Here is an 18,803-nt window from a genome sequence, read left to right on the forward strand (position 1 = left end):
GTGATCAGTCTTCCAGTCCGCGATGCCCGGCCTGATGTTGTTTTGTCCGTGGCTCCCACGCGAACTGGCAACAAGGTTTGCTCGAGTGAAACGAACTCCTATGGTTTCCCCACTGATCGGAGAATCGACTGCAAGTTTCCCCAGGCGGTCCTCCGGTTTCATCCCGTCGTGTTTCCGGACGATGGTCCAACTGGCCAGGCCCCCGAAACCGGTCCGGCAAGCCGATTACACAGAGGCGGGTCCTCGGTGCGCCCGTTGCCAAGGCGGCTGCGGCTAGAGCTGTCGGCGCAGTCTGGACTCAGCGTGATGTGAGTCCGATATCCATCTGTAAATGGTCCGGACTGAAAGGGAATCCTAGATGCCGTTCGATCGAGATGAAAGCCCATCTTTGGGACTGGTCTGGTCTGTTATGAGGTTCCCGCCTTGCTTACTGCCATCTTGACTTAGACCGCACATCAATGTTACATCCCATCACCGTGGTTTCCCAGCTTTCGGTAGACGTTCAAGAACTCGAAGCATTTGATAACACGCTGGCTCACTGTCCCAACGGAAAATACCATCAGCATATGCCTCAACTGATAAGAAATCTGGCTACTACTCCGCCATACGTTACAGTTTAGCTCTCACGCTGTTTCAACTGCATCACCCAGACATCGGCCAACACGAATGCTCCTCCACAGCTGAATATCGGAGGCATCAATAAAGTCGCCATTTGCTGCCAAGGGAAGGGAAGAATCCAGAAAATTTGACGGCTTCGAGGCAGTGAGCTCTAGGTATCTACATCAGGTTGACAACAGCACAGAGCACGAGTACTGGAGCCGTACTTCCAAAGTGAAATCTTCTCAAACTAGAACTGGAACTGACCGTAGGCTCAAGAAGACGCATCTTCAGCTTCTTCTGTCTGCAGCCTGTCCTTGCCCAGACGTGGCTAACGCGGCTTTCAGTGTTGATACTATCCCCGCGCTTATGGGCGTAGGTTGAGGCAAGTAATCGTTACTTGGATATGTTTGATTGCTCTCTTAGTTCAAGATTCGGAGGCTGACTTAACGACATAGTGTGGTGCACTTGTTCTTTAGAGCCTACGTCGAGGCACTTGGGAAGGCCAGACACCACTTCACTAAGTGGGAAACATGGAGCTGAAGCGCCGCCCCTGCGATTGAAGTTCGAATTCGTTCGGAATCAAAGCTTCATACATCAAAACGGAATGAACGGGTCCGATAGTATCGCGAATCAATAAGGGTCGTGGCGCTGTGGTTGTTTCCGTCGTGTCGTCATATTGTGATCTCGTGGCGCTCATACAAGAACCATGCTGTCGCCGTGCTGCCGGCATGCTGTCGGTGGGATCCCCATGCATAGGACGCTCTCTTCAGCGGATATTTAGAGCTTTTGGGGAATATTTGCAGCGACTCTTAGTATCAAGTCGCAGTGAAGGACACGACAAACAATAGCGAGCGAAGTGAAAACCTCACCGACGGGCCCGAGACCGCGGGGAACGACGCCGGGGTTGCATCCGCTGCCAGTTAGGTTCCCTTGGTATGGAAGGGAACAACATCCTCAAAGCAATTAGGAGTCGCAACGGTATTCTCCTGCTGCCGTTGCGACGGCAGATGAACACCGTTGCCATCGAGTTGCCGACCATGAGAGACATTGGCTGGCAAACATCTCATCACGGAGCAAGAATGACAAGGAAAACACAGCACGATGCCCTTAGCAGACATACTTGCCAAACCTGTGCCTTAAGATATTGGCAACCGTTATCTTTGTCTACGCCCTCTTTCTCGCTGTCTATCGTCTGTTTCTGCCCCCGCTCGCCAAGATTCCAGGCCACAAGCTAGCGACCTGGTATGAGTTCTATCACGATGTCGTCCAACCGGGCCACTTCACGACCCATATCCAGTCGCTGCATTAGCAACATGATCTATACTCGCAAAAGAATTCCATATCGACGCTGAAGCCTCTCAGGACCGATAGTTCGGATCTCACCGGCAGAACTACACGTCGATGACCCGATGCACTTACTTTGACACGCTCTATGCCCGCGCCGGCGGACGTCACAAGTACGACCACCTCGAGTCGCCCGGGTTTGAGGAAACCTTTTATGATGCTTTTCGTACGATTCACAGCGCAGTTCCTTTCGGCCAGCATGTTCCCTTTTGTTTCCAAATTCCTCCTCCCGGTGTAATTTGTCAAAGCCGCCCAAGCAGAGATACTGCCTCTGGTGACGCTTCGACGTGTAAAACACGTGGCGTGCCCAGCCGCTCAGTGATCTATCCAACAACCTATCCCAGGGTATGAAGGATCTGAATGAAGTAATCAGTAGTGACCTCCCTGAATTGGAGAAGACTGACACTCGGCTCGGGGACGAGGCCCAACTCGTGGTCGATGCTGGTCTCGTCACTACCTCGTGGGCGCTGACGCTTGCCACGTTCCACTTTGCGAGCAAGGCGGATGTTTCGTCAAAGCTGCGCAAGGAGCTCGTTGCCGCCGGTTTTGCCACCCAGTGTCAAGAGCTGAAGAAGTTGTCATACCTCAACGCATGCGTGCTCGAGTCCGTCCACCTTTCCCATGGCGTTGTGGTGCGCGCTCCACGACTCGCGCCGGATCAGGAGCTGACTTATGGCGGATGGACAGTCCTACAAAACACCCCGGTGTCCATGGCCACGATTGATGTGCTCATGACGAGGGACTATTCCCTGAGCCCAAGTCTTTCGTTCCGGAGCGTTGAATCGCGAAGCCAGAGCTTGAGAGATTCCTTGTGGCGTTTAGAGAAGGCTCTCGACAGTGTTTGGGTGTCAAGTAAGGGATGCTGTATCAAGTCAATGAAATAAGAACAACTTATTGATGTAGTCTGGCCATGGCTGAGCTTTATATCACGATTACAGCGTTGCCTGCACGAATTATTTTTGAGCTCTTCGAGACAGGACGTGCAGATGGCTCACGCATGGTCAACCTCTTAAGAAGGTTTGACTCGAAAGGCGTCAGAGTGAAGATCAAGGAGCGCGTGTAATTTACGATACTTCTTTCCATTTTTTGAGAAGACGCTACAGCTAATAAACATGTTTTCATGGGACACCAGAGATGACCGGTAGTCTGAGTACTATCGTGCACAAAAATGATGATTTTCGATTGAAATAAGATACTCCTGAAGCTAAACCTTCCCCGCTGTCTACTCAGATAGTATGCAATAAGATATTGTCGTGTTGTACATCCCGCTTCAGTTGTTCCCGCGACTGCTAGTCGTCAGCGGTGATTCAGTTCATAGGTAACCTCAAGGCAGCTGGTGGTGACCTACATGGTAGCTCCAGAAGAGTCCGAGCATACCGCCTTCCCAGAGACAGCTACACATTGACCCTGGCCATTGTCCAGAAGTCTTGTGCCATTCTCAAGATTAGGGTCGACATCCGTGCCAGCCAGATCTTGGAGGGCCTGTCGGTCTGCCCTTTGTTGAGCCTTGCTTCCGCCGCGATTTTGAGGTGATGCGGCCGTAAGGCCCAGAATGGCGGTGAGGACGAGAGCGATGGAGACCTTCATGGTGAAATATTGGAGAAGTACGTGGTATTTATACAATTACTGCGATTGCAAATATGAATTGAAATGAATCGGCCGGCCGAGAGCTGAAGTTGCGTGTTGTAGAGAGTAGCTGAGGAACGATGAACTGACTGTTGTGATATTGCTGGCACATTTATACATCAGTTCAATCTTGCATCCATTCAAAAATTGAGCCTATCATGGTTTCCGAGTTGGGATGACATTCGGCTTTGGCCGGTGTCACCAACTTGACAGGCGTTCCCTGGCTCTTTGGGGTTGAGTCGACTCCTGTCACAGACCCGAGACAACCCCACAAGTGAAGCACCTTAAGAGAGGACTTATACACCGTAAAACACTATCATCGTAAGCGAGAGACTCGTAACGCCCATGTTAATCAGCAGATTTCGGGTTCATAATGGCAAACGAGAGGAAGTAAAAGCTCATGATCTACGCTTCATGTTTGGCACGGTTGTAAAGAGTTTCAGAGATGATCATGATCTTCGGACAATCAGGCGGGGAATCCAATTCAAGCTTGATTTAAGATGCACTGCAGCTTAGCATACACGAAGTGGATATGCTTCTAGAAGTCCGGGAGTCCGGGGAAGCCTAGTCATTCGGGGAAAAGTTACGATAATCAGCAAGTTTGGTCACCGAGACCGCATGCGCTGTATGTTCTTAACTACTTATCTCTATTTTAATCTACTTTTGTCTACTATCTAACCATCTCCTAGTTCTCTGGAAGAATCTCTGTGATGTTGCTTTTGGCGAGCTTGTCAGTTTCATCCAGAACCTGGATCATCCGCTTCTTCACCAGAGCGTTATGCTCATCATCGAGTCTGGCTTTGCCCATGTGCTCCATAGAAATACAAACGACAGACTCCATGAGGCGTAATGCCAACGGGCCAGCCATCCCAACGTCGTAAAAGGCCGGTGTCTCGTTGACTTCCAAAAGCCAAGCAGTCCCACTTGTATCAATGAGAAAGTCCACAGCAAACAACTCGAAGCACTTATTCACCGTCGTGAACTTGTCCGCCATGGTATGGGCAGCTCCGCGGAACAGCTCAGCCGAGATATCGCAGATCTGTTCAAAGACATCGGCTTTCCAATCTCCTGGGAGTAAATCATCTGGAGCTGCCCAGAAGTCCCTCATGGACTGCTTGTTCACGAAGACGTCTTCATCCTGGAGCGCCGTGTTGGTCAAGGACGACTTGAGACTGGGGTTGAGCCAAGGAGGTTCATAGTCTTCCCCGGCCAGCAGAGCGAGCATCTCCTTGAAGACGTAGACTTTGAGACGGCCCATGGAAAGTACGTATGCCCGAGCATGCCACTTCCTCTTCTCCATGGGCGGAATATGAACGATGTATCGTTGAGCCACGAACTCGCGCATCTGAGCTGAAGGGATTCGACCTCCTTCCTTGAAGACGTATTGCGGCTTTGGAGCTCTCTGAACACCCTCATCGGGATTTTTCAGAGAAAGTCCTCCTGTTGCAGTGATGAGAGCATCCAAAGAGTCCAGACCAGGTGTTGAAAGGGTTGGAGAAAAGCCGTCAGGTTTGCCGTTTGCCTGCTCGCTCAGATCTCTCTCGTCATCCTCATCAATTTCGTATTCGGCGAGCTCCAGGTGACTTGCAAGCTCTTCCATCGTACTGAATAGACGGATGCCGGCACCGCAATCGACCAGTGCAGGCTTGAGAATCCACCACTCACGCTCAGAGGCAGGCTTGGCATCATTCTCTTCGAGAGAGTTCAGGAGTGTGAGGTCGTCAGCCGCGGTCAAGGCATCGTCGACATATTCGGCATAGTCCAGAGACAGTCGAACCGTTAGTGGGACACATCTCTTCAAGATACTCTCAGGTCTTTTGGCCGTCCAGAAGTCCACCACTCGAGCCAGATAGTCTTTTCGAGCCAAGGCGTCGCTGTTCGGATAGGCATTGATGAGGGCAGTTTCTGCCGCATTCAAGACAGCAAAGTTGCGATTGAGTGCCCATCCGTCACAGAACTGAAAGACACTTTTGGCATCTGACGGGAAGTCATCAAAGTCATCGATGAAGACGGCGTTCGGAGCATGTTTTCGGATGAACGACTTGATGTGGTCCCCTAACCAAGGAGCTGCGGGTTGAATGTACACGTGCATCTTGTCTCAGGTAGTGGCGTCCGAGATGTTGCCTCCTTTCAGCGAGAGTCGATATCTATCTCAGGGGGTAGTGATGCTTGCCGAGGAATCGTGTAATGGACGGCTCGGGATTCCATATGATTGGTTGGCGATTTCGAAGGTAGCGACAAGTCCCGTACCCGTCGATGACAAAAGGTGGCCGCAAATCGGATGCCAATGACCTGAAAAGAGTAAAAGAGAAAACCACGAGCTTACTGGGAATTTATACAGCGATCTGCATGGCCTTGAACACTTGATGTTTGAATGAAAGGCCATGAAGCTGGACCGGCCAAGAAGTATGCCAAGCTGAAGCACTGGATACCCATTACCTAACAAACCCAGGTTCTCGACATTCATTATTTCCATTAGACATTTTCCATTAAATAAACGTAATCCTTACCGAACATCGACCGAATAACCTCACCGCAATCGGTTGCCAGCTCGAGAGCCCATGTTTTCGCTGTGGTTTACCAATTTACCTACCTTTGTGTGGTTTACCTACCTTCTGAGTTTACCCAACTTTTGTTGCTTCTCCTTGTATAGGTACTGGGTATGTATAGTACTGATTTTATTCACCTTGCAGTTTACCTACCTTTTGTTGCCTGGCCCCATCAGAGTTTGTCTCGTTACAAGTACCTCGGCCCATCTTTTCGCTGACAGTATCCTTGGAAACCCCCTGATCAATATGGTTACATGCAGACTCTGAAGGATGTAAATCCCACGTACACGTGTGTTCTTGCAGAAAGGTGGGAACTGATTACGTTCAGTAATGGAAGGCTTTTCATCGGACTCAGTCTCATACACTTGATGGTTCGGATGGGTGAATCGCTAGTCCAACACTCATGTCGTTGGACAATTCGGCTGCGAGACAGCTGTTCTCCACCAACGCAGTTCGCTCCGCAATACAATGCAGTCACCCTCATTTTATTTGGTCTATTCGACATCTCGTCATACCCACGAAAAGCTGTTCTCGTCAGTTCGCAGCTGAGCGAAATTGACTCTGTTGAGAGAAGCGTGAACGTATACTAAACAGAGTGTCTCAATTGCGAACACGAGCCACTGAATCTCATGTAAAACTAAAAAGTTACCTTGTCAGTGATATCCCCTTGAAAGACTCGATAACCTCTTTGCGTATCACCGATGTTAACCTCATTCATATTCTAGAAGATCATTTGAATATGTGGCAAAGGTCGCCAGTAAATCTTGGGATAGACCAAAGCTAAAGACGCCTGACTCAAATGCTCTGCAAGCATGAGCCTTCTCATACTCAAGGTCGGACACTAACTCTCACAGTAAGCAAGCACGCAAGTAAATCCTTTCACTGGAACATTAGGCCAGTTCATCCTAAGATCTGCGCCTCATGTCATGCACAGCCTTGGCTCATCGACATGCAGCACTTCAAGCTATCTATATTGCTACCCACCACATGCCCTTAGCCACCTTATCGAGCCAAGCGAACAATTAAGCGTAAAGAAACGTCGAAGATATATAAGACACTTTTTGGGGTTTCATTCCTCCACTCACTTCCCCTGCAATATCTAGTAAGTTTGCACAAGCTTTTGACTGCCAGCCAGAGTTCAAAGATCGCAGACATGCTATTTTCTTCCCGCTCAATGTGTGAGGTTGCATAGTCCCGCAAATCTATCAAAGATGTAAATTTCAGACCACCACAGATCTGCGGCTGATCTTGGGGCTCAGGTCAGGTTTCAACGGTGGTAAGGATATGCGCTGACTGTGCGCATGCAGCAGATCTGCAAGGAAGTTCCGGAACGTTGCAAAATGTCAGCCCTCAGACTCTCAATAAGCAGTTTTTTACTCCTTCAGTATGAGAGAAACCGATCCAGAGAACTTAAACTTTGGCTGAAGACTCGCACGCTTAAGGCATTTAAAGCTGAGCAATCAAAGCGTAGAACAATGCATAGGGTTTTGTTACATATTATTGGCGATGAACAGGCGATTGTGTTTCCCGAGATAGCCGGATTCTAGAACGTGGATATGGGATGGAAACTTTCGATGATTAAGTGAACAGAAAACGTGACGCTCACGCTGAAGCATAGTCAATGCACCGTCCCGAGGCCCAAAGTCTTCGGGGTATATCAACCGCCTCGTGCTCTCCCGTCGTCACTTGCATGTCGCTCCGCGTTTTGCAACAACCCGACACTCAAAACCCTGGCGAGACTGTTGTCAAGATGAAGTTGCTTGTTTCTCTGTTTGTATTCGCGGCTGCCGCGTACGCTGCAAGCCCCGAAACGCTGATGCAGTACTCCTACGACCTTCGTGACCCAATCTTGCTCGGCAGGGGTCACCCACCCGACTGCGGCGATGACAACGAGGGCGAGAATGGTGGACCAGTTGGTGACAATGGTGGATCTCCGAGTCCAGGTCAAGGCTCTAGTGGCAGATATAATGTCTGCTGCAGGTACAATGGTCAGCACAACAAATGCGTAGGTCAACGCTTCTCGATGTGGCGTCTACATGGTGGCTAATTTGATGTATAGATATGTTTGGCTCGCTGCAGGGCGGTTCGTATCTCCCTTCGGCAGGTTCTATGGAGAGAAGCTAATCTTAATACAGGACTGTAACGCAGGCATTTGCTTGATGTAGGCTCAAAGTGTCGCTGGATGGTTTTTCGACACAACATGGCATCACCTGAGACGGCCGCTTTTATTTCTTAATACCACAGTCCTCTAAGCACAATTGATGTTCATTTCATATGATCTCGCTCATGTTTTCTTCTGTTCTAGCGCAATGTAGTATCGGATACTAGCTAGGCTCATGTGTTTTATTGTTGAAAGGGACTAGAGTGTGAATATGCTGCATGCTGTCAACATCATAATCCTTGACCGTCAAGCCATATCTTCTACTGCAAATTATGGTAGTGAAATGCCGTGGTGTCTAAGGTGGCCTCACTCGTCATTACTAAAGACGCCAAAGTGACATGTAATAACATCAGGTTGAATATCTGGGCTTCATTGGCGTCTTATACTAGTCTACAGAATAGCTTGGGATAAACTTCTCTCCGTGTCTCTACATGCCGCGAATTCCTGCTTCAATGCTCTCCTTGAACGGAGTCCAGCCCTTCTGTCCAAAGTACTTCTGGAGTAACTTCTCGGCCTCGACAGCAGGCGGCAGCTCACTAAGGTCACGGCCCTCGTTCTCCGGCTTTTCTGCAATCAGCTTGTTATCCGGTCTCAATTCGTGCAAGACATCAACGAAGTCAGAGAAATTGACAGGTTTGGCGGAACCCCAGATTCTCTTAGACTTCACAGGCTCAGCAAGCATGGCGATGGCGTGAAGGCGTGCAACATCGCCCACATCGACATAGCATTCTAGAATGAGATATCAGGTTAGTCGCCGCGTAATTTTGGACGTTAAATAGGCTACTTACGTGGCATGAAGGCGCGAAGCATAGCATCTTGACCTCTCAGTAAGTCGCTGGCGAACTTCATGGTAGAGCCCGCAATTTCAGGACGAAGAATCTCTCCCGTCTGTGGTGACGCAAGCATTAGACTGATAACAGCGACTGAAACCAAACGAATTACTTACGTTGAAATTTGGAAGAATGGCGTTGAACACGTAGCCAGGCTTGTGCTCTTCAACCCATTTCCAAGCGGCTCGTTCTCCCTCTGCCTTGGACGCCGCGTACACAGCACCCGGCTTGAGTTCCTTCGGGGTGTTTGGGTCCCAGGCCGCTTTAATAGCAGCCTCGTTCCAAGTGTCTGTGTAAGGTAATTAGGGCTTTGTTCGTGCAGCAAATTATGCAACCCAGTGTTGACATTGAACCACTCTAAGCATAAGAAACACGTGAAGACGTACCCTCGTTAACAACAGCAGTCTTGTTGTATTGGGGCACTATCGCCGCAAAAGCAGACGACGTAAGAACCACGCGCTTGATGCTGCTGTGCTTTGCTGCAGCCGCCAAGGCAATTTCGGTTGACTTCACGACCCAGGGAATAACCTTTTGAGGGTCGTCGCTCAAAGAGAGGTCCGATGCCTGGGACATGTGTGAGTGGTCAAGATCTTATCAGCAAGCCAGCACAACATATTGTTCATACCACAAGAGCAACGCCAGATGCGTCAGTCATTGCAAGCCCGAGGGCCTCTTCATCGTCGAGATGAGGTACAATGGCTTGCTCAAAAGCATCGCCATATTTACTGAAGTACTCATTCAGGAACGGCTTTTCAGATCGAACGGTGCCGCGCACGCGGTAGCCCAACTCAAGAAGTGTGTTGATCACCTGGGCTCCGATGTATCCGTTTGCCCCGGTGACGAGAATCAACGAGCCCTTTGGCAGCGCTGTGAGTTCAGACATAGTGACCAAGGGATCTGTATGATGACAGGAAAAGTAGGGTCACTAGGGTGTGCGATCAAAAGCTTGACGAGAAGATCCAAGAGCGGTTGATAAATCTAAAATCAAATGCATGCAAGAACCGGTGAGACTCAAGACTTTACTCCTCCTGTGTTACTAATTCCCTGTGGAGATGGACCAGTTGTCGATTAGTAACATTTCCATCACCGTCTCCCGCCAAGAGTGGGTTTCTCAGGATAACTGCGACCCCTCCTTCGGGGGTTCGGTAAGCGATTGGAGATTCAAGGTGGTGTTCCTGCGGTATTTACGAATCGGACAATGACGTAGCATCCACGGTTCATTTGAGGTTTGCAAATAAGGGAAGCCGGACGCAGCTCGAAGGTCATTGCGATGTTTTTGACTACCGAGTTGTCACTCAAGCTTTTAAAGAATACAGGAGAGATTGACTTACTTGAATTGAGTTGATGTTTCTCACTCTGCTTCCGAGAAACAACTCTACTTGAAATTTCCGTCGATGAGTGGGAGTTTCATGGCTTTCTACCACTATTTTACGATTCACTCATACAACATAGGTGCGCAGCATGAGTTCATGTCGTGGTCGAACGGTGTCGAAATCAACTAAATGTCGGCATCATTTTTTATTTTTGAACTACCTTATCCAATTCAACATAGAATGTGTTATTTCTTGTGTCTGCATTCGCGATGGACGACGGTAGCAAGTCAATCGGCGCCAGGTTATGCCGTTCCAGGTCGGTGATAACCGCCGGCTGACCCGTGCCGGACCCCATCGGGCTCCGACACGCTCCGGAGCGCCGTGTCTCACCGGTACGTCCGGTGGCTGGGTAGCACACGTCACCAAATATCTCCGTTCCATCAATCCTTCGAACTGGAAGCCCGGTTGAGATCGCTCGGGCCCGAAAGATCTCTGAAATCGGCCGACGTGGAAGATACCGCTAGTCTGTGGCCACTTACGTCGCTGAAGGATCAGTTCAGCTGGGCTGTGGAGGCCGCGCTATGGCTATGCTAAGCTCTGCCTTGGAGGGTCTTAGTGCTCAGCCAACCCCGTTACGGAATGTCATTCGAAATGATGTGTAGGCAGTAAAGAATTCGCGATGATCTTTGCCAAAGACTAATACGATTTCGCATGAGCTAGTTCACGACTGAATCCTACAGTGACCATTGCGGGCGGTTGAACTGCCCGACGGAATTCAAGATCGGAATGTTCACGACATATAATATGAAGAGGCCTGCTGTCACCTGGAAGCAAAGTCAACGAGCAAAGTCAACGAATTAACACTTCTACCACATCAATTAGAACTCAGCCTTTCAATCTGATATCACAATGCTCAAATTACTCCCTTTGGCCTTCGCGGCATCACAGTTGTGCGCAATCAGTCAAGCCTGTCCATTCCATGTGGGCGACGAAGAGCACACTTCAATCAACAACGTCAGGCGCTCTACATCAACAACGAGCGTCAAGACTGCTATCGAAGACATCCGTCCTTTCAACGGCCGCAGATTCGGCAAGCCACAGAAAATTTGCCTCGACGGCGGCCACATAGTGCCTGCAAGCAAATGTGCCGACGCCCAAAACATCGTGAATGGCACCGGCAAATTCCTCATCCCGGGCCTGATCGACAATCACGTCCACTTGACCGATGTTCAGTCGCTTGAAGACTTTACTTCATATGGCTGCACAACTGCGATGCAGATGAACTGTCAAAACTACACGCAGTGCGCCCTCATGGCACGACAAGAAGGCTTGGCCTCATTCGTGTATGCTTCGATGGCAGCTGTCGGAAACGGAAGTCTTCACGATAAGCAGTATCCAGCCCGTGCTAGGGATACTCTCATCTACCCGAGTACAGACATCCTGGAGTGGACGAGGTGGCAGATGGGCAATGGCAGCCACTTCTTGAAGATCACGGCTGAAGTCGCTGGCCCTTCTCTGGAGCAACAAATTCAGATGGTTCACACCTCCCACAACGAATTCCAGAAACAGACCATGACACACGCCTCAACAATTGCAGCCTATGAACAGGCTGCGGACTCCTTGACCAACGGAATTCAGCACGTCCCGGACGACGGGGTCCTATCGTCAGCTGTGATTCAGCAGATCCTGGATCAGCGTCAATACGTTACGACGACCTTGAACATCTTCGAGTACGGGTATCGGGAGCCCGCTCTTGAAAAGTTCTTGAACATTCAGCCGGGGAGCAACCGCACAATCGATAATGCGCACGCAAATGCTCACCTTCTCCATAAGGCTGGAATTCCAATTCTTGCTGGAACCGATGCTGTCGGTTCTTTGAAAATGGGCAATACGACCATATCAGTTCCATTCGGCTTGACGCTTCATTTTGAACTGGAGAATCTGGTTAAGTACGTTGGCATGTCGCCCGCAGAGGCGATTAATGCCGCCACCCGGGAAGCTGCCAGATACCATTGCGTCCCGGACAGAGGCTCTATCGAGATAGGCAAGAGGGCGGACTTGGTGATGCTGAACTCCAATCCGCTGGCCAATATTTCCAACACGCGGGATATCGCAAAGATCTGGACTCTGGGCGTCGAAGCACAGGTGTATGCGAAGAACGAAACCACGAGGAACCCAGGAGCTTGAACGTAGTTAGTGAACTAGTTGTACATATTAGTAGCCACGTCCTCAATACAATGTCTAATAATGCTGGGAACCCCAAAACGCATGTCCATCTGTCGTGAATGGTCCTGAACCCTGGCCAGCAGCCAAAAATAAGACATACCTTAATACTGATTCCAAAGAAAATCTGCAAAAGTTGATTAGTTGATAATCTTCTTGAGACATGAGTTGAATTGAGACAATCGAGATCTTATAAAATCACTCCATATTGTCTAAGTTGTGTGCGTGAGAATTTAACGGGTTGGTTACTTGGTGGTTGCCCCGGAAAGCGCTACGTAAGGTAGTCTCCATGCGGTCGCCTCGGTAATAATTTCCGAGAAACAACACCATGATGTCTTGGCAAGAAACGCCAAGTGGCTAAGCAGCCAAGAAGCCAGCCAAGATGACTGAAGCTTTGCGGCGCCAGCGCCGCAGAAAGATTCCCTCTCTTGACCACGCATCCACTAACCATCTCCCATCCACATCACGGCGCGGGGGACGACCAGGGGCAAGAGAGAAAAAGAAATGGATCACTGGGGGAAATTGGCATCGTGCGGGGGATTTTGACTAACGACGCAGGTCGAACCCATCCGATTGTCGGTCAGTTTTCTCCGGCGACAGCGGTTTAGAAATCCCATCAATCACTTGCGCGCGTTCACCAAACAGCGTACTCGACCCTGGATACCGATATGCAGGCTACCTGCACAATCTCCGAATCCACTTCAGCCAACAAGCCCATCTCTCCAGCTTCCCCAACTTCTCACCTCGTCGAGATGCAGGTGAGGTTGGTCACCCCAGACCGAGCCCGGGTGGCGACCCGACGAGACGGGCTGTTGATTACGCGGATGGACTGATATGGGCGATGGGCGAGAGGAGAGCCGAAGGCGTGATAGGTGGAATGGAACGCTGTGGTTTCTCCCCTCGTGCAGCAAAGGCCTGGTTATTTCCAGATGGCTGGGCGAAGCGAGACTAGCTTCATATCGGCCCCTGCCATCTTACCCCGACTTTGGGGAAATAAACAGTGGTTTTGGAGCTCTTGCAATGTTGGTCATGATGATCTTTGGAAAGGCGAGCGAAGAATTGAGGAGAGCTGTGCCAATGTCCCTTGGCGATGCAGGTCCAATGCCAAGCTGGCCGAGTATATGAAGAGGCTCGGCCTCACAAGAGTCGGAATGGATGGCTGATCACCTCTCCCGAGCAGCCCTTTCTCTTGGCAACTCACTTGGCAATCCTACTCAACGTGTGTGTTTTCTCGACGTCGCCCAGTCTCACACGCAGCCATGAGAGTCTCGTCCCTCTTCGCCGCCTTGGCAGCCGCCAGTACCGCCATCGCCAGCTCGATTGAGCTCCCGGCAGGCGTACCGCGTAACATCCAGGAGTTCCGCGAGAAGCATCCCTTCGAGAAGCGCGGTAAGGACTGCCACCGCAAGACCTACACCCTCCGCGCCTCCAAGGACGACCTGGACGACATCTCGGATGAGTTTCTCGAAGGTTTGAAGAAGGCCAACAACGGCGGTACTCTGTACCTCCCCGCCAACCAGACGTTCATCATCGGCAAGCCTCTGGACCTGACCTGGCTCAACGATGTGCATGTCCACTGGGAGGGTGAGATCAAGTTCACCAATGATACGCCATACTGGCAGGCCAATGCCTTCCACCATCCCTTCCAGAACTCCATCATGTTCTGGAAATGGGGCGGAAAGGACGTCAAGCTGTACGGTGAGGGTGTCTTGAACGGCAACGGCCAACGCTGGTGGAACGAGTTTGCTGGTCTTGAGTGAGTCCCTGCATGTATCTTGATCGCCTTTCAAATCCGCTGACAAGCTGTAGAATTCTCGACCCCAGCAACTCCTACCTGCGCCCGATTCTGTTCTATGCGGAGAACGCAACGGGCTTGTCTATGGAAGGCATCCACCTTAAGGACTCTCCTTGCTGGACTACCTTCATTGTGACCTGTGAGTTCCTCGATATCTCCCTCTACTCGCTGGCCGGCTAACATTCCTTCCAGCCAAGGACATCTCCTTCAAGGACGTTATTTGCACCGCTGAATCCAACAACCACACAGCGGAGCCCAAGAACACTGACTTTTTCGACTCCCTGAACGTCGAGGACGTCCGCGTCGAGCGCACATGGGTCAACATCGGCGACGACTGCTTCTCTCCCAAGTCCAATGCCAGCAACATTCACGTCGACACCATGTACTGCAACGGCACTCACGGTCAATCCATGGGTTCGCTGGGCCAGTACGCCGGCGAGAAGAGCTTTGTTAAGGATGTCGTCATCGAGAACGTCTGGATGCTCAACGGCCAGCACGGCGCCCGCCTCAAGACCTGGGCCGGACCTAACGTCGGCTACGGCTTCATCGATAATGTCACCTTCCGCAACTTCTGGCAGGCCAACAACGAGTACACCGCCTTCATCGATTCTTGCTACTTCAACATCAACGCTACCACCTGCGAGCAGTACCCCTCGCAGATGAACATTACCAACATTCTGTTTGAGAACTTTTCTGGATACAGCAGTGGCAAGTATGGACGCGCCGTCGCCAAGTTGACCTGCTCGACCAACCCCAATGCTGTTTGTGATAACATCCAGTTCAAGAACTTCAACATCACGACTCCTTGTGGTGGAGAGCCCGTTATTCTGTGCGATGGTATCAAGGGCGGCATAGGCATGCCTTGCATCTCATCCAACAGCACCGAGGCCAAGGAGGCTTTGGCCGCTAAGTGCACGACGGCGCTGGCAGAGGCTACGCCGTGGGTTGTTAGACCTTTCGACGAGTAAGCGGGTATATCTTGTTGCTTCATTGCTTTCAGGTCATCACGAAGGAATCTGAGTAAAAACCGAAAAGAGAACCCGTCGATTCAACTCTCTAAAGGCGATGTAAATTCATGTACAAACTTTGACTGCAAATACATTTTTGATATCCCAACAAAATCAAGTCCTTACTCCCAAATAGTACAATTATATCATACTCCACAAGCCCTCACAGCAAAGCAGCACCGACGATACCGGCGGCAGCAACAACAACAGCCACGACACCAGTCTCACGAGGACCGGCGTTGGGTGACTTGGTACCGCCGCTGCTAGAGCCGCCAGCACCGCCTGTCGCCTTGGAACCACCAGAACCGCCGGTAGCAGTGCAGACAGGGACTTCGGTCGTCAAATCGGTGAGCGTGGAGCACTGAGACAGAGCGGAGGCGATGGAGGCCGAGTTGGAATCGACCCAACTGAGGACTGCGGAGGTATAGCTGGCGTAGTCGGAGCTGAGGTCGGACGGGACGGTGACGCTGCAGGGGTTCGTCTGGACAGGGGCGGTCATCTCGTAGGAGACTACCTTCGCAGGCGGTGTCGGCGCGTTGGCGTAGACGGTAGCCAGGGCGTTGAGGCAGGGGTCGGCCGAGGCCATGGTTTCGGTCTGGCGGGGGAGGATATCGCGGCGAATGTGGTCAGGATGGGGGTTACTGATGGCGGCGACGGCAGAGCCGGCGAGTGCCGCGACGAAGACGATCGAGTTGTGCATTTTGCAGAGTATTAAGTGAGTTATTGACCTTGAAACTCGATTGTTGACCGTTGAGAATTGTGGGAAATGCGGTTGTCTTGTTTACACCGATAATGAGTAAAAACGACAACAAGGACGGATACTCGGCAACGCCCTCATTAAATAGAGGACATGGCAATGACTACCCCTAATCAACACCTGGACGCCTAATCTCCAATAACAAGAATAAGATCATCGCGAGTGAGCCGGCTGGCCGCCATATAGACCGTGCCCTCTCTAGCGGTAGCCTAGCTCTGACAGGATGGCGTCGGGAACATGACAAGAATGTCAACAGATCAGAGCTCAACTGCTATGATTTCGAACGGCTTGATACTGGACCGGAAACAAAGGTTGACTATGGCTTCGGGGATGGCGACCTGTTGGCTTGGGCTGAGGATATCCGCATTCCAAGATCAAGATGTGCCTTAATTACTACTCAGATAAAAGGAGGCAGTTGTGAGCTTAACGAGCTTAGAGCCGTTTCGACGAAGCATTCAGGGGAAGTGGCGCAACTAGTCGTCAGGCTAGACGCGAAGTAAGCTAGAACGACATGAATTGGCTGACTGGTGCCTAGAGATTAGGCCGAAGTGATGGGAATGTCGATTATCGGTCGTTCATTTCCGAACATCTGCCTCATACTTGGGGTAGAAGCTCTTCGGAGACAGTTGAGAGAACCAAGGGGCACGTTGGGCTGAATGCAGATACTCGTCCATTCCCTTCTATACCTTGGTACCTACACTAGGTACTCAGCAATATCAAAAGAAGACGCAAAACGTGAGCCTTTCAAACTAAAAGTTCGCTAAGCTCCTTCTCGCATCTTGTCGTTCTAGGACCACAGACGGTGGTCAGCTTGGCGATAGAAGATGGGCTTACGAGTCCACGGAACTCAACGTTATGTTTCTAAGCCACGGCATTTAACTACTGATTCAGCCCTGTGCCACAACTTCTTGGCAAATCCAAACCTATCGTGAATTCAACGGCAAACGCCAACGTGGCGTCGGCTGAGATCCCTTCAATCACCTCGCGTCAACGGCCTCCCGAAGCGGCAATCAGCCGAGCTGAAAGCAAGACTCAGCCTTCAATAAATGAAATATACCTTCACTATTATTCGCTAATACATCTAAAAACTTGACTTCAGATACAGATGGGATGATGGAAAACAAAATAAGCCAAAACATTTGCGTGTTGTGTCGCCTCTCGCGTGAGTGTGCCCTTCTATTGCGCACGGGGCCAAGAGACCTGCCTCTTGACTACACTCACTTACTCTTGAAGACCAACGACACCAACCTTGAGAAACTCAGGGTTCCTGTCAAGCTTCTCTCTGATCTCTCCGCTCCTCAACTCGTCGATATCCCAACCCGCCCAAACGAAACGGCCGTGCAGAAACCGGGCCTCTTCGGAAGCCGCCCACACGGCAAAGTTGCCGCTTAAGTCGGCTTTGTAATTCTCATTAGCACGGCCCGGGTTTGAGAACTATACTCCAATATCACTCACCATCGTCAAAAGGAACCGCATCTTCTGGGACCCCGTTCTGCTTGAAGACGTCGGTGTAAACGACGCCAGGGTGGAAATTGATGACCTGCATCTTCTCGGCGGGGGTGTCCTTCGCAATCTGCTGCAATAACATGGTCCCTGCATTCTTGGTCAGGCTGTAAGACGGCCACGGCCCCGATTTGGCGATGTTATGGATTGCTTCTGTCGAGACGTTGAGGAGGAACTTGGATACTCATCAGCAGCCGAAGAAGACGCCATAAATTTTGTGAAGAAGAGACATACCTTCCCACGATCTTCGTCTCCTCTCTGCTTGTAGAACCTCTCCGTGAAATCTAGATGCGAGCGGACGTTCACGATGTATTGGCTCCAGATCTCGTCCCGCCCAAGCTCCAGAATCGGACTTCCTTGAGTCGTCACGCCAGCATTGAGAACCAAGACGTCAACATGGACGCCTTCAGACTCCAGAGCCCCCCAAAGCCCGTCCGCCGAGTCGAGATCGCTCACGTCGGACTGTCGACCGTCGATCTTGACCGAGGGGTACTCCCCTTGAAGCTGGGAAGCGGCTTCATCGACGACTTTCTGGCGCCTGCCGAGAATGATGACGCGTTCTGCACCGGCCTGCGCGAAACCTCTAGCAATGGCGAAGCCGATACCGGCTGAACCGCCGGTGATCAAGACCGTTCGGCCCGCTTGAGACAGCTCCGGGCGGGCGGGGTTGATTGTGGGGTACGATTTCTTATGGAGGATCTTGGTGAAGGTGGTGCCATCCTCCCCAGCGGTTTTGATGAAGTGAGAATCCATCCCGGTGATATCTATGCAGGCGTCCTTGGAAGTAGACTGAATTGCGAATGTTGTGTCCTTCCTATGCTGGTTGAGCTTGAAATCTGTTGCTACTATCCATCAAATCCTCAAATATTGTCGAAAAGCAAAAGATTTACTCTTATACATACCATCACCTCCAACACAATACGCGGTGCCAAATCTGCCATTGCAATAATACCGCTTGTAGAACAGATGCCAAACACGGACAGTCGGGCCCTGTCAAGCCCCGCACTCCGGGAGACATCCCGCAAGTTTTCCGCAAATCGCCCGCCGAAAACCCGCAACTCGCCCGCACGAGGCCCCACTTTCCCGCATACGTCG

General features: G+C 50.9%; 8 protein-coding genes across 8 annotated transcripts; 3 read left to right on the forward strand and 5 right to left on the reverse strand.

The window, feature by feature from the left end:
- Positions 1 to 2,291: 2,291 nt before the first annotated feature.
- On the forward strand, positions 2,292 to 2,828 carry CkaCkLH20_07745 (uncharacterized protein; the record flags this gene model as incomplete). Its single annotated transcript, XM_038890461.1, has 1 exon — positions 2,292 to 2,828. The coding sequence occupies one exon, from the start codon at positions 2,292 to 2,294 to the stop codon at positions 2,826 to 2,828; it is 537 nt and encodes a 178-aa protein (XP_038744069.1).
- A 342-nt stretch (positions 2,829 to 3,170) lies between these two features.
- CkaCkLH20_07746 (uncharacterized protein) lies at positions 3,171 to 3,531 on the reverse strand (the record flags this gene model as incomplete). The annotated part of the gene is made up of 2 exons (XM_038890462.1): positions 3,171 to 3,230; positions 3,322 to 3,531. The coding sequence occupies 2 exons, from the start codon at positions 3,529 to 3,531 to the stop codon at positions 3,171 to 3,173; spliced, it is 270 nt and encodes an 89-aa protein (XP_038744070.1).
- Positions 3,532 to 4,255: 724 nt separating this feature from the next.
- CkaCkLH20_07747 (tubulin-tyrosine ligase) lies at positions 4,256 to 5,662 on the reverse strand (the record flags this gene model as incomplete). The annotated part of the gene is made up of 1 exon (XM_038890463.1): positions 4,256 to 5,662. The coding sequence occupies one exon, from the start codon at positions 5,660 to 5,662 to the stop codon at positions 4,256 to 4,258; it is 1,407 nt and encodes a 468-aa protein (XP_038744071.1).
- A 3,045-nt stretch (positions 5,663 to 8,707) lies between these two features.
- CkaCkLH20_07748 (NAD dependent epimerase/dehydratase) lies at positions 8,708 to 9,993 on the reverse strand (the record flags this gene model as incomplete). Its single annotated transcript, XM_038890464.1, has 5 exons — positions 8,708 to 9,009; positions 9,069 to 9,168; positions 9,227 to 9,399; positions 9,497 to 9,674; positions 9,736 to 9,993. The coding sequence occupies 5 exons, from the start codon at positions 9,991 to 9,993 to the stop codon at positions 8,708 to 8,710; spliced, it is 1,011 nt and encodes a 336-aa protein (XP_038744072.1).
- A 1,339-nt stretch (positions 9,994 to 11,332) lies between these two features.
- Positions 11,333 to 12,610, forward strand: CkaCkLH20_07749 (amidohydrolase; the record flags this gene model as incomplete). The annotated part of the gene is made up of 1 exon (XM_038890465.1): positions 11,333 to 12,610. One exon carries the CDS (start codon positions 11,333 to 11,335, stop codon positions 12,608 to 12,610), a length of 1,278 nt encoding a protein of 425 aa, XP_038744073.1.
- Positions 12,611 to 13,905: 1,295 nt separating this feature from the next.
- On the forward strand, positions 13,906 to 15,409 carry CkaCkLH20_07750 (glycosyl hydrolase family 28; the record flags this gene model as incomplete). Its single annotated transcript, XM_038890466.1, has 3 exons — positions 13,906 to 14,402; positions 14,456 to 14,580; positions 14,634 to 15,409. The coding sequence occupies 3 exons, from the start codon at positions 13,906 to 13,908 to the stop codon at positions 15,407 to 15,409; spliced, it is 1,398 nt and encodes a 465-aa protein (XP_038744074.1).
- A 202-nt stretch (positions 15,410 to 15,611) lies between these two features.
- On the reverse strand, positions 15,612 to 16,148 carry CkaCkLH20_07751 (infection structure specific protein; the record flags this gene model as incomplete). Its single annotated transcript, XM_038890467.1, has 1 exon — positions 15,612 to 16,148. The coding sequence occupies one exon, from the start codon at positions 16,146 to 16,148 to the stop codon at positions 15,612 to 15,614; it is 537 nt and encodes a 178-aa protein (XP_038744075.1).
- A 1,278-nt stretch (positions 16,149 to 17,426) lies between these two features.
- CkaCkLH20_07752 (short chain dehydrogenase) lies at positions 17,427 to 18,461 on the reverse strand (the record flags this gene model as incomplete). The annotated part of the gene is made up of 3 exons (XM_038890468.1): positions 17,427 to 17,602; positions 17,661 to 17,883; positions 17,943 to 18,461. 3 exons carry the CDS (start codon positions 18,459 to 18,461, stop codon positions 17,427 to 17,429), a joined length of 918 nt encoding a protein of 305 aa, XP_038744076.1.
- Positions 18,462 to 18,803: the final 342 nt, after the last annotated feature.

Source organism: Colletotrichum karsti (assembly GCF_011947395.1).
Source record: "Colletotrichum karsti strain CkLH20 chromosome Unknown Scaffold25, whole genome shotgun sequence".
In the NCBI taxonomy this organism is placed as follows: domain Eukaryota; kingdom Fungi; phylum Ascomycota; class Sordariomycetes; order Glomerellales; family Glomerellaceae; genus Colletotrichum; species Colletotrichum karsti.